Source organism: Hippoglossus stenolepis, chromosome 6 (assembly GCF_022539355.2).
Source record: "Hippoglossus stenolepis isolate QCI-W04-F060 chromosome 6, HSTE1.2, whole genome shotgun sequence".
Taxonomy (NCBI): Eukaryota; Metazoa; Chordata; class Actinopteri; order Pleuronectiformes; family Pleuronectidae; genus Hippoglossus; species Hippoglossus stenolepis.
Genome location: NC_061488.1, coordinates 17,631,133 through 17,652,053, shown reverse-complemented (window position 1 = coordinate 17,652,053; position 20,921 = coordinate 17,631,133). Strand labels below are relative to the sequence as shown.

At 41.7% G+C, this 20,921-nt stretch overlaps 2 protein-coding genes and 1 long non-coding RNA gene across 6 annotated transcripts; all 3 read right to left on the bottom strand.

Moving 5' to 3' along the window:
- Window positions 1–1,408: 1,408 nt before the first annotated feature.
- LOC118110648 lies at window positions 1,409–5,448 on the bottom strand. The gene is made up of 4 exons (XR_007032797.1): window positions 5,391–5,448; window positions 2,756–3,015; window positions 2,330–2,396; window positions 1,409–2,062 (listed from the first exon to the last, which is right to left on the bottom strand). It is a non-coding gene; the product is annotated as an uncharacterized LOC118110648 (long non-coding RNA).
- A 1,014-nt stretch (window positions 5,449–6,462) lies between these two features.
- nsun5 (NOP2/Sun RNA methyltransferase 5) lies at window positions 6,463–10,880 on the bottom strand. Of its 4 annotated transcripts, none has more exons than XM_047340371.1 (6): window positions 9,704–10,880; window positions 8,562–8,769; window positions 7,581–7,742; window positions 7,067–7,136; window positions 6,854–6,911; window positions 6,463–6,745 (listed from the first exon to the last, which is right to left on the bottom strand). In XM_047340371.1, the coding sequence occupies exons 1-6, from the start codon at window positions 10,626–10,628 to the stop codon at window positions 6,510–6,512; spliced, it is 1,659 nt and encodes a 552-aa protein (XP_047196327.1). In that variant the 5' UTR covers window positions 10,629–10,880; the 3' UTR covers window positions 6,463–6,509. The 4 variants fall into 4 exon arrangements, with proteins under 4 accessions (XP_047196327.1, XP_047196326.1, XP_047196325.1 ...); XM_047340370.1 differs by having other exon boundaries at window positions 6,965–7,136; window positions 9,704–10,878; XM_047340369.1 differs by having other exon boundaries at window positions 6,463–6,911; window positions 9,704–10,878.
- An 855-nt stretch (window positions 10,881–11,735) lies between these two features.
- Window positions 11,736–20,879, bottom strand: mybl2a (v-myb avian myeloblastosis viral oncogene homolog-like 2a). The gene is made up of 11 exons (XM_035159626.2): window positions 20,641–20,879; window positions 19,534–19,636; window positions 19,138–19,206; window positions 18,808–18,900; window positions 18,474–18,694; window positions 18,234–18,354; window positions 16,735–16,949; window positions 15,739–16,441; window positions 14,897–15,139; window positions 13,791–13,991; window positions 11,736–13,576 (listed from the first exon to the last, which is right to left on the bottom strand). Exons 1-11 carry the CDS (start codon window positions 20,649–20,651, stop codon window positions 12,977–12,979), a joined length of 2,580 nt encoding a protein of 859 aa, XP_035015517.2. The 5' UTR covers window positions 20,652–20,879; the 3' UTR covers window positions 11,736–12,976.
- Window positions 20,880–20,921: the final 42 nt, after the last annotated feature.

The window sequence follows — 20,921 nt, the reverse complement described above, 5'->3', positions numbered from 1 at the left end:
GTCCCTAGCTCACACATAAATTAGTTAATTACATACAGCCTGAACATAGCAAACACACACTAAGCAGTTATTATACACTCGCCAATACAAAACCACAAACATGCACACAATCCAGACTGTCAGAGTCCATCACACACAGCAACACGTTTCAACCACTGAAGAGAATTTTATATAAAGACGGGATCGTTTCTGTTTCGTCTCTGTGTTTATATACATTATGTGACAGTGCTACAGGGTCCCCCACTCCCTTCCACTTCACTGAGCCCCTGCCCCCCACACACACACACACACACACGCACACACACTGATGTGCACACATGCGTTAACAGTCGACCTCATGGCCAGCGTTTCAGACACAAAGGAATATCAATGTATAGTACTCTATCAGAGTATATCATTTTAGAGGGTCAATGCATCTAAATATAAATACCTGAAATAATAAATACTTTAGTTTTTTGGACCCTACTGTACAGACATTTTGGAAATGTTGAGAGAATTGAAAGGTGATGGAATTTCTGATGCTAAAGATATTGGAAAAAAATTAAAATATGAAATTAGTAAAAGCTAGAAGCTTCCTCTTTTTTTAGGAGTAAGACAATCCACTGATCTCCATGAACACTGACTAGACACCTCAAGGAGGAAAAAGTAGAATTTTGTGGGCGAAATGTTCCTTTGATGGATAAAAGCTAGATTAGAGTTGTGATTGTCATAATTCCACACAGAACTTCCTCTTAATCCTCTGACTTAAAGACATTTTAACCTGTTTATGCAGCTCAGTGAAAATGTATTCATGCTTGAAATAGAAATTTCCATTAAAAAAGCACTTGAGTACTGGAAGCATGAGCTGTAGGAGAGAAGTGTTTGATCTGTGGAACTGCATCAAATATTCAAAACAATTACACCTTAATGAGAGAAGACATAAATGTCGCAAAAGTAAACTAGAATGGAACTCAGTAGAAGGCAAACCTCCGCAAAAACAGTTTCCTTAAATTCAATTAAGCTGCACCACATTTCATTTACAACAGATATCAGTTCCCTAAATATGCCTGTTTTTCTAATCACGAACCATGAATTAATCGGAGAGATTTTGGAAAATGTTGCAAAATGTCCTCTCTCACAATGTTAAAGAAAGTGAAAAAAATTCTGCTGCCTGATCTGCACCAGAATGTAATGGGTTCCTCCCTGATCTACACCACATCCTTCCAGCAAGTTAAATGGAAATCAGTTCAGTACTTTTTGCGTCATCGTGTGAATAAACATCAGTGAAAACACAACCTCCTTGCCGGAGGTAATTAACAAGAGGGACAAAAAGAGAATAATCAGAGTAACATTTATTTTTTTCTACTATACAAGTCTCTTCTACATTCCTCCTCCTCCTCCTCCTCCTCCTCCTCCTCCTCACCCCATCTGTCACATCCACTCAGCCTCCCTCCCTCCTCCCCCTCTAGCTCCTGTACTCCTCCCTACAGTGCTCGAGGAGCGCCATGGGCTCCCTGAAGCACCGTGTCACTGCATCAGTGGCGGCGAGCTCTTCCTCCATCAGCGTCAGGTCAGAGCTGCAGCTACTCAGACGGTCACTGATGTGTTGCCCCGCCCCCCCCCCTGTGCGATGCCTAACCAACACCCTACATTCACCCCGCCCGCCCCATGGTGGTCCAACACATAACGTGATGCCATGCTAGCCAGTGAACAGTCGGGTCTCTTGGCAACGGTAACCAAGGTGACAAGGATGTCCTGGAAAAAGGGTCCAACCACCCAAAGTGAGAGCGAGGCGATGAAGAGCTCCGACCTACAGTTGGGCTCCGAGAGTAGACCTCCAGCTGAGAGAGAACAGACGTGGAAGAAAAAGAGAGGGAAAAAAAGGAGGAGAGATGCGGGCCGAATAGTTTGAGGAGTCAGGGCTTCCCATCGCTTTTTCCCTTCCTCTTTCGCTTCGCTCACCCTCTTCCTCCGTTCCCATTATTCGTGCCACCTCTTCCTCCCACTTCTCCTCTCTCCATCCTGTATTCCTCCCCCTGTGGTCTCTCCATCCCCCTGACTCCTTGCGGTCTCTCCGTCCTTCCTGAAGATAGAGAAGAAGGGAAGAAGCGATGGGAGGAAGCGGGGCAGAGATGGAGACCATGGATAACAGAGGGGGGAGGAGAGAGGATGTGTCGTAGTGTCGACTGACTCCATCTTAGAAACCCACCATTTTACATCTTTCTGCCACGAGGCGGACTGTGCTGCTCACATCATTAAACATGCTACAGCTTTGTAACGGCTCCACAGGAGAGACGCTCACTTTATATAAGTGATGGAAAATGTGAAGCTGTGGTTTAATGTATCTCACCCTGTAGTCCTACCAGTGGAGGTGACCTCAGTCCAGAATGTGGAACCTGCAGCATCCTCTCCAACACCTGCACACACACACACACACACACACACACACATTCAAACTAACTGTGGCCATTTAAAACAACATCGGTGATTTCACTAATCTCTCATCAACACAAACACATCACCTGACAATATACATACATGTGTTTGTGAATCTGACAAACTAAATCATTCAACATGAAAAAACATTGTTGTTTACGGTTGATTTACTATCATACTGTACATATAAATGCATCCTGTAAAGTGTGTGCACTACCAAGATATTGTACAGATGTTTTTTTTTCCACTACAATCATATCCTAGTGCACATGAAAGCAAAAAATGTAATCACTTGTGATGTGAAATTGAAGCAAGAACTAAGGTGGAGTCAGACACTCACAAAGAGATCGAATGTTCCATGTGGGTTTTCTTTTGTTCAGTACATCAGTGAGGTGATGTCCTGGTTCCTTGGGAAGACAAACACTGCTCTCTGCTGGATACAACTCGTCCCGCTGCAAAAAACATGGCTGAGCGCGAGTGTCACCTTCGTCTTACCTCATTGGTCAGAGGCTCAACTTACGCTGGTTTGGTCCTCGTCCAGAAACATTAATGATCGGCCTGCTGAGCTGGGACGGCATCTCCAAAAGATTTGGACTTCATCTGTAGATCAAACACATAGTTATACAAACAACAATAACAGATAGAAACATGTGAACTCTTATTTTTGTATCTCGCACCTAACCTACTCTAAACTAGTGCCAGAGGAATTTACGTTTTTTATGATGTTTGTTTACATTTTTTTAACGTTAAAAGGATTTTCTTAAATCACGTTCTATATACTTGGTTGTATTTTTGTTTTCTTTTTATTTATAGTTATTTATTATAAAGTTTATGGTTAAACTGTAAAATTTCAAGCCTCAGTTACATGTCTTTGTCGCAAGAGAAGAGCTCTCTACACATTATTCCAGGGGAATGGTGCGACCATGTTTGATTCCATTCAAGTACTTTTTCCCCTTCAGAGGCCGAAACAACATCCCCACCCATTTATCACCAATCAATGGAAAATATACTAAAGGTCATCACGACAGCATCAGCAAACTCTTGTTTATTTTCTCAAAAGAAATCAGCAGTTATTCAGCTTAGTTCTACTCCATGTTTTCTGCTGGTCATCTCCACCATCCCCCTGCTCGATGGCTCGATGCCCCCTTAGGAGGCCCCACACCCCAGTTTGAGGACCACTGCATTAGTCTGTCACAACACATCAACCACAGAAACTCAGATCTGAGCCGCACGAGACCTCTGTGTGTGTGTGTGTGTGTGTGTGTGTGTGTAGTGTGAGAGTAGATCTTAATGTGTGTGTGTTGCGTGTCTGTAGCTCTGTTACAAACACACACACTAACAGCTGGAGGAAAAATCAATACCTGGACAGGACTGAGCTAACAGGAATATACAGTGTGTATTATATTGGTTTTATCTTGATACAACTCAAATGATGCAGTATGTTATTAATAGGGCTGCAATTAACAATTATTTTCATTATTGAATAATCAATTTATTGATTAATTTTTTGTTCCATAAAATGACGGAAAATGTAAAAAAAAAAAGTCTATCTGTGTTTCTAGAGCCTCAACATGGCTCAAATGCCTTGTCCACAAACCAAAGATAATCACTTTACTTTTACATAAGAGGAGCAAAGAGAACTATTATTAATATTCACATTTACAAAGCTGAAATCAGAGAATTTTGACTTTTTCATTAAAAAAACAATCAAACTGATTAATCATCCATCAAAATAGTTAATTTCAATAGTTGATGGATTAATTGTTGCAGCCCTACTACCATAACTGAGGTAAGACATTTTTAAAAACTAAAATAATTAATGGTATTTATAAAGGAAATGCATTTTTAGGAAAACCTACCACATTACAGATATATTTTTTGTTGTGTACATCATAAAATATGAAGAGTCTCTTTGCTCCTCCTTGTAAATGTCACATACAACCACTGTGGAACACTAGGTACAGTCTAATACATTGCAGCAGCGCCCTCTTGTGTTTAAGGCACAGAAAATCAGTCACCACATCTTTACCGTATATGACTGACTGATGACTCTACAGACAGACAAGCTACACGTCAATATATTGTGTTACGATTAAGAAACTTGGGAAATAGGTTTCTTAATTTGGGAAAAACGTCTAAACTGTGCATTTATTTATTTATTTAAAGCTTCTCATATTCTTAAGAAGAAGTGTTGATCCCACACTTGGGATGGAAACTGAGCAAACAAGCAGGGGAAAATGTGCATGTGTGTGATAAAACTACTTTTCTGTCTAATAAATGTTTCTATGTTCAAATGTAAATTGTAGAGTAGCAGCCGGAGTCTTCAGCTCCTCTCCTGAATCATGTTCCGGTTTCAGTTCAGGAAGCAGAAATCCTCTCTACGTTTAAGAGTCGGCTTAAAACCTTCCTTTCTGATAAAGATTAGAGTTAGAGCTGGTTCAGGTCTGTCTTGGACCTTCTCTTAGTTATGCTGCTGTAGACCTTGATTGTCGGGGGCATACGACACATGGAGATTCTCTTTCCTCCTCTTCATCACATTAACGTCTCATCAATACAATCTTCCTCTGAGTCCTTGGGCTTTATTGTTACAGATCCAGGATCGCGGCTGCAGCCCCATTGGGATCGTGGTGGCAGCTGATCGAGGATTATGATTACAACCAGATATGCTTAGATATAAAATCTGCCTATTACTACCATTACTAGCATTACTGCTATCATTACAACTTTCTTTTGTATAAATAATTTAAACATTGATACACCTCTCCATTTTCCACCTGTCTTTTCTCATGAAAGGTGTAAACATTGTTATTTTGTTGACGTGCTCTGTTACACGCGGCATCTATTACTCTTCTATCTGTCCTGGGAGATGAATCCCTCACATGGTTTTTCTTGCAGTTTGTTAAGGCCTCTGAGACAAATTGTGAATATGGGCTACTAAAATCAAAATCGATTGAAATGTGTCTGTGTTTAGGCACCTGACTGTTGAACTGTCCAAATAATTCCTCTGCTGGGCCAGAATCTTCTGCCACTGGAAACAGTGAGTGCCACCTGTGGTGAAGGAGAGAGGAGCATTTCACAGCAGGTACGAGAGTTTTTTTACATGTGAAGTATTGGTAACTGTCGGTTGTAAACTGTTTGAAAAGATAATTTCCTGAGATTGTTTAGACGTGATCAGTCATTGTTGTACGTAACAGCTTTTCTGCATAACCCTGACATATTGATCACTGAGGGTAAAGAGCATCTCAAGCTCGTCCTGTTTCACTACAAAGAAATCAGGACTTTCACTTTCTCATAACCAACATAGCCAAATGTTAATAACCTAAAAAGTGGCTTTATGTTGCCGTAAAGCTCTATAACCCAGGACGACAGGAGTATAAAACCTCATCCAGCAAAGATTTAGTGAACTGAAGAAGACAGAATGATTAAGTGTATCTGAAAGTGTACCAGATGTTCTGTGCTCCATCTGGGATATCCACCGTTCCCACATGTCCAGATTGTCTGTTGTCATTTCCATGATCTCTAGGCTTGTATTGACCAGCTCTGGCTTTATATTAGGCTCTGTGCGCCTCCACACTCAGGACAGACTCGCTCTGGGCACCAGGGACATGAGCCGGGGGGGAAGCTCCAGGAGGCAGCCTGCAGGTTTGAACACAACGATATTCTTCCAAGGTTAGTACAGAGAAAGACAGTGTTCATGTTTTTCCTTTATACAATATCAACATTAAAATTAGCTGCATCAGAAAAGTTGCTTTGTTAAACTACCAACGAACGATATTTCTACAAAAGTCAAACTGGTTGACTCATGTCAACCCATGAGAGTCTGTGTGACCAGAAGTAACATCGCCGTAACATTGCAAATTCCCCCTTTGTGAGACGAACAAAGGATTATCTTAATTATCTTAATTAAGCTCCTCCCTGCTGGTTATCTGGCCCCTCCCACATAACACCAGTCACTTCTCTGCAATCAAAAGACACCTGAACCTCAATCTGGAAAAATATAAGGAAAGAAACCAAAGAATTAAACAAGAATGAGGCACGGACACGTGATACATTAAAAATATTCTTTACTTCTCATTCACATTCCACACATGTATCTATTGGAAATTAGCATAGGCCTTCGCAAACAATCGCTCCTGGCAACATAATGTGCAAGTTCTTTTCTTCTTATCACTCTGCCGGCGGCACCGTTGCCAGCACTGCCGGCGCTGCCACCGGCGCTGCCACCGGCGCCTTTCTGCCACCGCCACTGCCGCCGCCGGCACTGCCGCCGCAGCTGCGGCCGTCGTCGTCGTCTTCTTCTTCTTCTTCCTCTTCCTCTTCCTCTTCTTGCCTGGTGTACCGTCAGTTTGTCCGCAGGGCATCACGTCTGCTGCAGGTGTCTGTTCGTCCTCTGACTGGGGATCTTCAGGTGTCGTCGTCGTTGTCTTCCTCTTCTTGCCTGGTGTACCGTCAGTTTGTCCGCAGGGCATCACGTCTGCTGCAGGTGTCTGTTCGTCCTCTGACTGATCAGTGTCGTGTCTTCCTCTCAACGCGCTGCAGGTGTCTGTTCCTCTGACTGGGGATCTTCAGGTGTCGTCGTCTTCCTCTTCCTGCCTGGTGTACTGTCAGTTTGTCTGCAGGGCATCACGTCTGCTGCAGGTGTCTGTTCGTCCTCTGACTGGGGATCTTCAGGTTTCTCCTCGCAGGCATGTTGACTGTGTGTAGTTGTCGCCTCAGGGCCGCTGTGACAGAGCAGCAAAACACAAACTTACTAAACGACTCTACAGCCTCTGAGTGACGTGGCCATCAAGATAAACATGTCCATATCAGTCGATAAAAAATATACATATTATAATTATCACGATAAATGTAAAATTATTTCTTTTAAGTTTGAAGATTGATTTTTGCTCTAAGTGAAGGTTGGGGTTTTAAAGAATTACAAACACAACAAAACGTTTTATGAATCTGAGGTCGATCAATTATGGGTTATACCTCCTCACTGTGCTTACACAATGCATAAGCATTACATATTAGACTTTTTTAGGAATCATACACCAAAAATAAATAACTAGGTTGCAAAATAATTATCCATGTAAATTAAATTACTGATTACCCTCAGAAATACAAACCCCAGAGCATTTGTAACATTATATAGGAAGGATTTTACATGATACCTCAGTATTTACCTGATCTGAACAGCTTCCTGTTTCGTATTTGCCACCTCACTGTGTTTCTCCAGCATCGCCACGAAAAAGCCTTGTGTGCGGGTCGTGGCGATGCTGGCGCGCAGACACTGAGTAAATGGCTCCAGGCCTCGTTCAGGCCACTGAGCCAGAAGAGGAACCAACCTGGAGGAAAAACCACACACACAAAAGCATTCAAGCTATAGTGATGTTCCATATTCCAAGCTCTTACTGGTCTTCAGTGAAACACAGATGTGAATAAACTAAATGTGCAAAGAACAAAACAACTACAGTATGTTGACCGACGCTGCTCTGGGAAACCATCATTCTGGCAGTGGGTGACTCTGGCTGGCAGATTTGATAAAAGTACTAAAGGCAAATAACTGGCCAACATACAATATCTCCTGACTTTCCTTTCTTTTCAACAACAATGAGAGACTTAAACAGAGATGTTCTGACAGCATTTGTCCCTGTCCAATTCCTGGACTTTGCATATAGTGACATATTGTGTAATGATCAGATACCAACGCATTCAAATATGTTATATAAAACTACATAACATATTTAACAGCTGAATACTACTAACCCTGTATTAAGTGATAATTGCTGTTATTGTTGTCTGACCTGGCTCAGGTTAAACCCTTTTGAAAAAAAATACAAACAGAATGATGCCAGACAACATTTATTATCTAGTTTATCTTGTCAAAAAATGTTCACATCAAGGGACCAAAAAGTAAAGCTCTGACTTTGACCAAACTTTGAGAAACATGTGTCTGTGCAGTTACAAATAAAGCAGGAGTGTTTCTCTAACACAGGGTGGACAGGCCCCTGACATGTCATACTGAAATACTCTCTAGAAAACAAACTCAATACAAGTGGAGGGAATGATGCCAAGTCACATGACCTAGACAGCAAATATCGATGAGTAAATGGTCAAAACTGAACAGCGGTATGACTATTTTCATTTGGATTGGGTGTTGCTACCTGAAGCCGGGGTTCTGCTGCAGACAGGCTCCTATGACGTCCTCATTCTCCTGGCTGTGGACGGAGCAGGTGGAGTAGACCAGGCGCTTCACGCGGGGGAACCTGAGAGCGTGGTTCAGGCACCGCAGCTGGAAAGAGGCCAAGGAGGCCAGACGAGCCTGATCCTTCTCCTTGTCGGCAGAGGTGCTGTCCCGGAGGCACACCATACCTGCAGATTATATCATCATTAATATTTCTATCTTAACACAATATGTATTTTTGTTGTAGCTGTTAATATGAAAATACAGAAACATGACTACACATTGTTTTTTAAAGTCGTCATGAGGCCATTAATGGATGGAACCAATGGACTAACCTCTAACAATTGTATTTCATGAGTTTATTATGTGTTATTATGTGACGTTAAATCATCTTTAGAGTAACTTGTTAATATATCTGTCAAGTATAGTCAAGCAAAGATCACAATATTTCCCTGTGAAATGTATTTGAGAACCCCCAAAAAAAATGTACGCTAGTAAAATTCATGTACTTCCAACTTTTACTTAGTTACTTTCAACCACTGGCAATAACATGGAAGCAGGTTTGGTGGTGGCGCTCTGCTCCTGTGATGCCCCAGAACAAACGGTTTAAAGCTCCACAGAGACCTGACTCCGACCCAGTCTGGAATGATTCAGGATTTTATATATTAAATTTATCTAAAGTGCTCATGTGCTCAAGCTAGTTTGTGATCATGTCTCTCATGTAACTGTGGTCACAGGTTTTTCGAAAACCCTTTTAAAGACAAAAGGATCAAACCAAGAGCGATGTCCAGAACCAAAATGTCCAGAGCATTCAGGCGAGGGGTGGCGTCTGGTTAGAGCGAGCAGGAGGCAGGACATGAAGCCCCTGAATCTTATTGTCTGTATGGCCCCTGTTCTATCCTGACATGTTCATATTCTTCCAGTTTCGCGTCTGTTATGCGTTAGAAAAGTCATCAACTCGCTCTCGCTTGTGAATTTTCCAGACATTTTCCTGCTGTATTCTCCCATGAGCTCACGCAGACATTCTCTGGTCTGAGAGCAGCTTTAGGATGTCAAAGACCTGTGAAGACAGGTGATCAGAAACCTGGGTCATGTACACACGGGGATAACAGATTACTGTACCTGATCCACTGCAGGAGGGATCCAGCAGGATGTACTCCACATCTTTATACTGCGCCCCGTCAGAGTCCACCTTCAGGAAGTCCTGGTGTGCCAGCTGATGACAGGTGACCCCGGCTCGGAGCAGGAGAGTCGACATGGTGGCCAGTCGTTTGGCGTCCATATCAAAAGCAAACAGCTTGCCCTTGTTCTTCATGATGGCGGCCAGGTGGCTGGTCTTGTTGCCGGGGGCAGCACAGGCATCTATGACATGGCAGCCAGGTGGAGGGTTGAGGAGATAGGCGGGGAGACAGCTGGCTTTGTCCTGCAGGATGATGTGCCCGCCCTTGTACAGGAAGTGGTCATGGAAGTCAGTTTTAGGAGCGAGGACCAGCAGCTCTGGCAGGTGCATGTCCCTCACAAAGTGATTCTCCTTCAGGGTGAGGTCCTCCAGCCTGGAGGCGTTCCCCTGGAAGGTGAAGCCATCCCTCTTCAGGTAGACCCCAACATCCTCCACGGTGGTCTTCAGGGTGTTCACACGCACATACCTGGGCAGGCTCTCCCCGGCGGCCTTCTGGACACCGGCCGGGAGCAGGTCTTCATTCCGGCTGACCTTCTGCTTCACCTTCATGCGGGCCAGCGCCGCCTGCAGCCTGGAGCGGTGCTTCATCATCATCACCTTCCAGGAGCCTCCGCACTTCAGGCCCTGTCCGATCAGCAGGTCGTACACCAGCACCAGGGCCAGGTGCGGCCTCAGCCGGGTCTGCTTCAGCAGCTTGGTGGACTCGATGAGCTCCAGCAGGACGGAGGAGAACTTCTGGGTCTCACACACCAGAGCGAACAGCTGCTTGATGTTGGAGAACTTACTGTCGTACACCAGGGTCTTCAAAGCGCCCTGCTTCCTCTCCGCCTTCTCCAGGATATCTGCGGCTTTCACGTACAGAGCCATGGCCACAACCAACCCCCAGTTAGCTGGCTAACCGGGTTAGCTGGTTACTTGCAGTCGGGCAGCTCCTGGTGTCTAACTAGTGACAGCTCTCTGACTCAGTCCTCAGCGGTGGACACGTGGTTTACTTGTCTCCTTCAGGTTTCATAAACGCAGCTCCTCGGTTGTTTTTCCTGCGCACATGGCACAAGAGCGTCACTGCGGAAGTTTGCGCTGGCGCATTGTTTTAGACGTAGTTGGTCTGTTCAGCCAATCACTGAAGACTACAGAATGACGCCAACAAATCATCACAGCTCTATAAAAACACTTTATTAGTAACATCTACTACAGTATACAATATGTGTTATGTATTTTACTGTACTCTCACACCTCTATTTACTTATGAATTAACACATTCATGTATTAATTATTTAATTTTTATACATGTTTGACTTTTTATTTTTTGTTATATATGTTCAATAAAATGTTCCTTTTCAGTCAATGATTTATCTGTATGTATGTGATTCTATTTGTATGCATTTATCTCTGTCACTGCTTGCACAGTGAAAATTAAATAACGGGAAAAACACTTTGGTGAAGGAAATGTCCTTTAGATAGATAGATGGTAAAATGAGGTGATTTCTTTTATAACAAACGTATCTTTTGGCAAAAAAATTAAAAAGAATTTACTGAAAGAAGTTGAACATTATATTAATCTGATTTCTAAATCAAATAGCAAAAAGGCTATTTAAACCAATATGTATTTCTTTCGAGTAACTTTGAGTAATAAACCTCTCGCTCTTCTGTTTTTTTTTCTTCTGATATTGTCTTTGTACACTCTCCCTTTAAAATGTTTTCTTCTCTATAATAAAGAATGAGGGAATTTAACAGCCACCATTTCTGGTCCAGCATCCAGTTCTTACAATACAAAAATACTTACTTTTTAAAATAAACTTTTATATTACAATTATTAAATAATTATTGATTAATAATTTATGAAATGTTCAAATGTGTATTTCAGGGTTAAACTTTGATTTACAGCATATTTCATCCAGATTTGGTTTCCTGGAGTCATAATGGTATTAAAATATTTAAAATATGTATTTTTTAATAACTTGTCAGTCTTTACAGTCACTATTCCCAGCTGATTGCAGCATTAGTTTTATTCTTAGCCACATGGTGTTGTTACAAAAAAGAAAACTTCTCTGACATGAATGAAAACACTGGGCCGTAAAGAAACTGTAGAGAAAAAAATGTCCTTAATATTTCGTACACAAACATTCTCTGGGTACTTCCATGTGGAGAAACAAAATGACTGAAGTTTAAACCAGTGTCTACAAACAAAATCAGTCAACTGTTATTCAATGTGAACTTTAGTTTGTTTCTAACCGTCTAACCCTGCCAATCTACAACAGCCAAACCATAGATTGTAGAGAATGAATGAAACTGGGATGTAGAGGATTTTTTCCAACAGGAAAACATCCTCAGAAACAGGAGGAAAACTGTTCAGAAAGCCATTTGCATCTCGACAAGACGGCCAATAAAATGAAAGATATGAACAAACAAGACATTGCGTTCTCATTCAGTTCACTGTCATGAGCCAACAAAGTACAACTCATAAAAAAGTTTTTACAAACATTAAAATCATCAGCTGTTGACTGACCTGCTGAAGAGAGGAGAGAACATTTCTCCATCAAGAGAAAACAGTTGATGTGTAGCAAAGATGCTTAAATCTGATTTAAGCATCTTTAAAATTATTTTGATGGTTTTACAGCAGATTTGTGTTTTTCTGTGGGAGACAGACAACTTCAGATTTTACACATCAGGATTCAGATGAATTAAAATTAATTCATCTCCTCCTTTGTCTGTGAAACAGAAGTGACAGCATGAGGTCTTCAGAGGAACTCATTTTAGTCTGAACTGAAAAAGCTGCAAAATGCAAATCCCTGTTCACTCCTCTGGCCTGAACCTTCTTTAGGCATGAATCAAACTTGGGAATACAGTTTCACAAGTCTATCCAATTCTGTTTTAACAATAAAGGTTAAGTACTCTGTGAAGGCAAAAATATGCTGCTTTTTACTTTCAATCATCTGAGCCCATACTCTGAGCTCTGACAGTAGGCCACTGGTTTTACATCTTGTTTTTTCATTCAGACTTTTCCGTTTGCACTTTTCAATTTCAGTTTGTTGCTGTTGCCAACAACAACAAAGTTGAAATTACACTCAGGTTAATTTAATGTTAGGAGAGATTGTGGATGTGCAAGCACCATTTACAGTTTAGCGGATGCTGAGTTTTTGTTTAATGTGATGTGACTAGCATAAAACAGTGAGTATGGAGAACAGATCTACCAGAGCCATTAATGACTGGATCCATCAGTGTTTACTGGCCCCATTGTGCTTTTTAACAGTCTTTGTGGAGTCCTTATATAGAAGCAGTCTCTCTGTGGTGTGATGTGGAAGATGGTTACTCTTGGCTCTTACAATACATGCAGCCATTGGAAAGAGTCTGTCAAAGCCGCCTGAGGTGGCCGGTACTGCCAGCAGCTTCTTGGCGATGCCCTGGAGCATGGGAAACCGATCAGCAGATTTCCAAAACAGTAGACTGGAGTTGCTCTCGCACTGTGGTTCAGCCAGGTACATATCAAGCTCAGACTCAGACTTCATGGTCTTTGCAGGCAGTTGGAGGAAGTTGAAGGTGGACTTGCGCTTGAGTTCATTTCCACTGACTCCATCGCAGTTGTTTTCATCTTCGCGGGCACCAGATGCCTCCATTGGTGTGTTGGTCTGGTTCTCCTCTTGGTCATCCGGCTCTTGTTTAAACTCCTTCTTGATCTGGTATTTATCTGCTTGCACAGAGGGATATACTGAGGCCCCCATGCTTTCTAATGTGGTTTCCATGATGGTGTGAGCATTGTGCTTTGTTGGAGGAGACAGGAAACCTGTCTTGTTTTCCAGTTTGACATCAGCAAACGGCTGAAAAATAAAATATATGCAAGACAGAGCGAGATATTTTAATTGATGCACTCCATATAAAAAACACAGAGCTAAATATATAAACAAATATACTGAGATTTAAATCAAATCTAAGATGCCCCGCAAAATTGCATTTTGGAGCATTCAGTTCATCAGCTCTCTGGATAGAAAATAGTTGTGACAGAACAGTCAGAGCTCTCTGCTAATTCAGTACCTGCATTTTGATCCTAGGGTTAAGCACAGCAGCGAGTATCATGTCCCTCTGGTGAATTAGGGATTGGAATCGTGTGTAGAGGCCTGTGCGCAGAGCCTTGTTGAAGTGGATGTAGTTGGTGACACTGCTTTCCAAGGTTTTATCCAGTCCAACGAGGGAGGGTATGATGAAAGATATGGTCACACCATTTCCTTGCAGGACCTTAGTTGTAAGAGGCAAAAGGGAAATGTTCACACATGCTCTTCTACAAACAATACCTCTCTAACAAATACTTCTTTGAATGTATTTGTATTTAGGGGTTCACAAGGAAAAAGATAGGTCTTATCCTTGAACTAAAGCTCAATGTACAACTGACAAACTAAGACATGCAGTGTTTCCTCTAGGATAATTTTAGCAGCTAATGGCTAAAGTGCTTCAGTATAAGATTAGACTAGATAGATCTATATTGATCCACACATCTGGGAAATTCACTTGTTACCGCAGCAGGCAGGTCAAAATGAGGTAGACAAGAGAATAAAGAAATTAAAAAGGACAATAGAATAAAAATAAAGAATTAAAAGTCAATTTAAAAACATATAACTAGCCTCAACAGTTGTGCATCCCTAGATGCACACAGTCGGCCAAAACCACTGTCAATGAAAACACGTAAAAAGTACAGACACACACAAAAACTCAGTCACATTCACATTTCTTCTTAAAAAAGGTCCAGTGTGTAGGACTGAGGGGATTAATCAGCAGAATTAGTAAAATAATGATCATAATTATATTTCAATTAGTTTATAATCACCTGAAACAAATTTTGGGTGTTTTTGTTCTTTGTTCTCTACATTGAGAGTGGGTCCTCTTCCACAGAGGCCGCCATTTTGAATAGAGAAACCAAACACAGGATCTAGAGAGGTGTCTTTTGAGTTTTAGTTATCTTAAGGCCACCCCTACATGCTCGGAAGGAGGAGCGAGAAGCAAGTGTTAATCTATCTGTTGTAAAATGGTTGGTTGTAAAATGCAACTTCACCACCAGATGCCACTAAATCCTACACACTGAATCTTTGCTTAATTAAGGCCCACAAATAGGTCCCAAAAGTGTGAGGATTAACGTTCTCTTTTACCTGTAAGGCCTCCTCAAAGGGCTCAAGGAGACTCAGGATGTCAAAAACTTGCTCCCTCTTGACCATGATCAATGGAGGGGCGCTGGCTGTGTCGCTGGCCTCTATGCGGGCCAGGGCAAGGACCTTTAAAATGGCGCTCCAGGCAGACTCCTGTACCATGCGGCGTAAATAAAGCATCATGGAGTTCCAGCGACAACTAATTGAAGAAGGGCACAGAGACACGTTGCACTCCCTCAACAAAACCTAAATAAACGAAATGACACAAAATGGTGAGGTTAAAACAAAATCAAGAAATAAACATCTTACCTTTTCGAATCACTGTTGCCATAAAGATTTATGATAACATGTGCCCAACATAAGGAATAAATTAGCACAGAAAGACAGTAATGACACTGAATGAGACATAACAAGATGTTTGTAAATAGACCAGTCCATCGTATAACCCTCCTCTGACCCAGTATCAGCTGGGATTGGCTGCAGCCCCCCCGCAACCCTCAGTTTTAAGTCATATAGATAAAGGATAGAGTATAACCATTTATTTGACAGTTAACAAAGAAAATGCATTTTACATTAGAAACTACCAGTAAGTCTGATGTCTGGGATTTAGTGTGTCCCCACACAGTCGAAAAATATTAATGTGAGATGTTCTGCGATTGATATGCACACGTAATGCAGAGTGATTTATAAAAACTTAATTAAAAGCACAACACAGCCTAGTGCCAACTCTTGAGATGTGAAATCTAATAATCTGTAACATAAAAAATACTTTGACAGGGAGTATGTGCCTTGTCAAGAAAAATGTAAAACACAGTAAAATAAATATGCTCGTCTATTTCTCCTACCTCACTCCAGTAGGCGCTTCTCCTAAAGAAAGTCACTACGTTGTTGACCTGTAAGAGCAGGTTCTCCACCACTCTGGAATTCTTCAGTGCCTCCTTGATCACTAGCTGCAGTGACCTGGCCACACAGGTGATCCTTTTCCCGATCTGCAGCTCTGAAAAAGGGGACTCGGTTTCTGGCATCTGGTTGGACAAAAATGTCACTGTCTCCTTCCCATTTGGTTCTCCCTTGTTGGCGGAGCAGATGATTTTGTAGTCGCAGAACAACTTGTTCTCTGACAAGGTTTCTTTGGCCTGGTTGGTGAGGATGTAGCCGATGCTCCGAGGAAATATGCCGTAGCTGAGCAGCACGTCTTCGGCCTCTCTGGCCACAGCGGCACTGAGGTTTTTGTGGCGTAGATGTCGGAAAGCCACGATGGGACGGCGGATCTGCCAGGAATCACTGACAAAGTGGAGCTGCACGACGACGATGGGCTCCTCCACTGGTTGGGACTCATTCCCAGCCCAAAGGTCAAACGTGGCATGAATGGTGTTCTCACCATCTTTGGTGCTTGCAAGGCAGGCTTTAAAGTCACGGATCAGCTGAGGCTTGATTGTTCTTTCCACATCATTGTAAAGCTGCAGGCCCATGGCACGCTGGGATAGCCTGTTGTATTCAGGGCTAATGGAACTGACAAAATTCCTAAAGCCTGCGCCTTCCAAAAAACTGTGTGGAACAAAGATACATTAATGTGGTGGGTGTGTGAGGAGGTGATAAAGACTGGTGATCAGATTTCTACATCAACACTTGGCAGACATTCGTATAACTAGCCTTTCTGTTTTAGTGCAGTAATTCAATAAACACAAACATAGTTGCTTGAAAGACAAGGAACACACAAGATATCGACCAAGGAACACACACTCATTAAGTAATTTCTTTAACTTGCAAATGAACAAACTTGGGTATTTTGACAACTACCCCACAGGGACAAATAAACAGCAACGAGCACCGAAAGTTACCTGAATGGCAGCATGTCTTCAGCGATCATCCTCAGTGCTGCATCAACAAACTTTTTCTGGTCCACCGCCGTGGCTGCTGGTGGAGCACCTGAGTTGGAACTGGGACTGGAACTCGTGCTGGGGGACAAGGGGGGACTCGGAGAGGAGACCTGTCCCCACGAGGCCAAAGCTTCTGGAGGTGAACCAGCCGCCTCCTGTTCGGAGTTCTTCCTGACCTGCAGAAAAGCAATAAGTAGGAGAATTAGACCAAGTCGGCCAGCTGGGAATATCTTGGAGATAATTTTTATTTATTTTTTTAAACATTTAGACATTTTTTGTTAGGCATCCAAAACCAGCTCTTAAAGATTTGCCAGGGAAGAAATCACGACAGGATTTCCTGGTTCAGCGTCTAACAAAACGTCACACTTAAAGTCCACCTGTAACGCAACATCTAATGATAATCCAGAATACTCTCAGGGCAGAAATATCTTATAATTTTATTCATAGTCTGATCAGCAACCCACAAATGACCAAAAAACTCATAACTTTGTAATAACTTAATAAAAATACCAGTTTTATGATTTAAAGCAAGCAGTGTAATACAATCACCAGGCATTTATTAGGAACTCCATACTAATACTGGGTAGGGGCTTCCTTTACTCTAAAGCAGTGGTTCTCAAATGGGTGTACGTGAAGGCACTCCAGGGGGTACGTGAGATTTAAAAAATATATATTTAAAATTAGCATCCATTCAAAAATCCTTTAAAAATTGTTATTTCATAAATATTCAATAAAATATAAGTGTGAGTTCATAAACTGAATTTTATATTCAGTAGGCTATTCAATTTCATTATTCTAAAAACCCAGAGTCTCCCCCATACCAGGATGGTTTGACCCAACCTGGCACACGCCACCTGTCAGATCTTTATCATGATCCCAAAAGAGGGCACTTTAAGTTGATACTTATTTTTATGTGCACAAATCTTTATTTATAATTGAGATAATTATTTATTTTTTAATAAGTCTTTAGTTATTTTTATATATTTTTATTTCCAAATAGTTCAAGAGAGACCACTACAAATGAGCAATGTTATGCACATTGATGGAGTTTTAAATGTTTTGTTGATGTTTTTTCAAATGTTTGAAATTTGAAAGTGTCTAGTTACAAAGTTTAATAAATGAGAAACTGATGGCATAGCGCTGTTTATTACATCTTTTTTTCAACCAAAAATGCTTTGCGCTGGTTAGGGGGTACTTGGCTTAAAAAATCATTCACAGGGGGTACATCACTGAAAAAAGGTTGAGAACCACTGCTCTAAAGTGTAGTTCACACTATACGATTTTCAGCCCGATTTGTCAGTTGCAATTGTGTTTTTCCAAGTCATCGACAAAAGCCCCCGATCTGCGGTTGATCAGCATTTTACCAGCTACATCCCAGTGATGATTAATAAACAATAGCAAAAAGTGGAAATGAGAAGCAATGAGCCTTACAAAGTACATGCAAAATTCTCTCAAAATACCGTTCCTTCCGCAGACGGTTGAGTATCAAGGGAAATGCTTTCAGCAGCATATTTGAACAGGCCCAGATCCACCTTATGTTTCATGCTGAAGTTCCAGTGATTGTTCACAGACGTGTTTGTCCTTCAAGAGAAATAAAAAGTGTGCATTAAAATCACTGTCATGCCTGATAAAAATAGACTGCAACAACCACGCGACTGCTTTACATCAACCTCATCAAGTTTCAGCACAAACAAACCCACCTTCCAGGGAGCAGCTTGGCAATCTCAGCCCACTTGTTCCCTAGAACGGATTGGGCTTTGTAGAGGATTAGGTCTTCTTCATTGGTCCAGGGGTTCTTATTGAGCAGTGGGTCAAGGTGGTTGTGCCAGCGCAAACGGCAATCTCTCCCCAACCGCCCTTTTAAGCACTTGGCAATAAAAGACCACTGTCTGGTGCCGTACATGCCCACCATCTCTGCTATCTGTCCAAAGCAAATACACGTGCAAATGCAGAAGTACAAAGTCAGATGGGACAATATTCAGTAAAAACTCTTTACGTAAAGTCTGTATCTGATTTTCTGTGTCATTTTTCAACCTTTTCATCTTCCTCTTTGGTCCAGTTGTCTTTCACTATATCAGGATTCAGACGATAATGCCAGCGGCGCCTACACTGGATTTCTGTCCGCCCCTGTCATGGCAAGAGGAAATTAACCCTTCTTTTAAATATTAAAGCAGGTTGTTGCATTAGTCAAGGTTTAAATATTCACCGTAGGACATTGGTTAGCATTCAGAGATATACATTTTTTTTAAATTATAGATACACAGCTCCAACCTCTCTGGGTTTTCACCCGTTCCATAAAGCTTTAGTTCACATTGCTGATTCATTCATTCTCTTTCTCAACCGATTTTGTTTCTCAATACTTACGGGTAAAACAGAGGCGATGGTTCTCCAATCGTCCTCAAATTTGCTGAACAGAATTTTGAGATTTTCATCCTGAACAGAGGAAGAAATCATTTCAGATGCACAATAATTTAATGTCAGCTTTGAGGTCAGCTAACAGGTACAGGTTATCAGGAACTCATTACAACAACATGGGTACATCACAGAGACTTCACAATAGGATAATTGTGAGAGAGCCATGTAGTTTTTATTGAATTTATAGTTATATTTAACATTAGCTAACAAATAAATTTGGCATTTTCTTAAGCATAATCCGTCCTCCTGCTACCATGCAGCATCACATTTAAGTGGCCAATGTAATAAAGTATTGAAAATATAGTGAGTAGCTCCAGATAACATCAACTGGTAAGTGTCCCTCACCTCCTCCTGACTCCATTTGACTCTCAACTTGGGAGGATCAGTCTTCTCTGCTGTGTCCGAGTCACTGTCAATGTATAGATTACTATCCCTGGTTTCTTCCATGCTGCAAACCCAGTTAAAAGCAATATTTATGGCTTTTCGAGATATAGAAATTACTAAGAGTGAGAAAACACATGGAAACAAACAGACATCTCAGCTAAATGTAGACAATGTACAGTAAGAGATCAACACATTATATGGTTGATATGAATATTGGTTATTTTTGACCGCGTGTTTAGCCATCACATTGAATAACCCTTACCCGTTAAAACATCAGCGAATATGTGTGTGCGAGTGTGATGTGCTCAAAGAGCGATGTAAAATTAGATCAACACTGTCCAGGCCTATGAAGAACAAGATGCTACAACTGTTTTATAAACAGTATTTAAAAAAGGTTAAGATTAAGGTGAAAGGGATCTATTGGCAGAAATTGAATGTAAAATAATCCCAGTGATGTTTTCACGAGTGTGTTTCATCGAAATTGTACAAATTGTTGTTTTCTTTACCGTAGAATTGGCCCTTTATATTTAAATACTTAATATTTACATCAGGAGCGGGTCCTCTCTACGGAGGACTACATGTTTTTTTTTACAGCTGCTCAATGACTTTGTATAAACTTTATAGTTACTGGTTGTGCCTCACAGCAGGGAGCCAACACAGGGAAGTTGAAATAGCTTAGCAGCTAATTTGAGCTTCGGCAAGGCAAACCATTACGAAGACATTACATTACATTTAGCTGACATGAGTGTAAGACGCTCTGCAAAATATCTAAACAGAAAACGGTGCAAGTATCAAAACTAAGTTACTTCAGTTATTTATTTATTTTTCAAACGCTAACTTGGCTAACTCTTGTACACGATGAAGATAAAGTTAATTGACACACACACACACACACACACACACACACACACACACACACACACACACACACACACACACACACACACACACACACACACACACACACACACACACACACACACACACACACACACACACACACACACACACACACACACACAAGTTCCTCAAACAGCAGGAAGTTGAGTCGCGCGTTCCTTCACTTACCCGCGCGACATGTCCGCTGTGTAGCCTCGGGTCTCTGCCTCCTCCACGCTGCTGCTGCTGCACAGTCAACTTCTTTCTACACAAACACGTAAGGTGCCGCCACACACTCTCGATGAAAACGTGTGTAACTACAACACAGAAACCGGAAGTAGTGGCGCCGTGTGAGTGCGGAGAGTGACCCGGGAGAGTGGAGGGGTGTGTTCAAGAACACCATGGCAGCGCAACTGGTTCCGGAAATGAACAGAAGGCGGAGGCTGTTGGCGACGACTGGGCTGTGAATG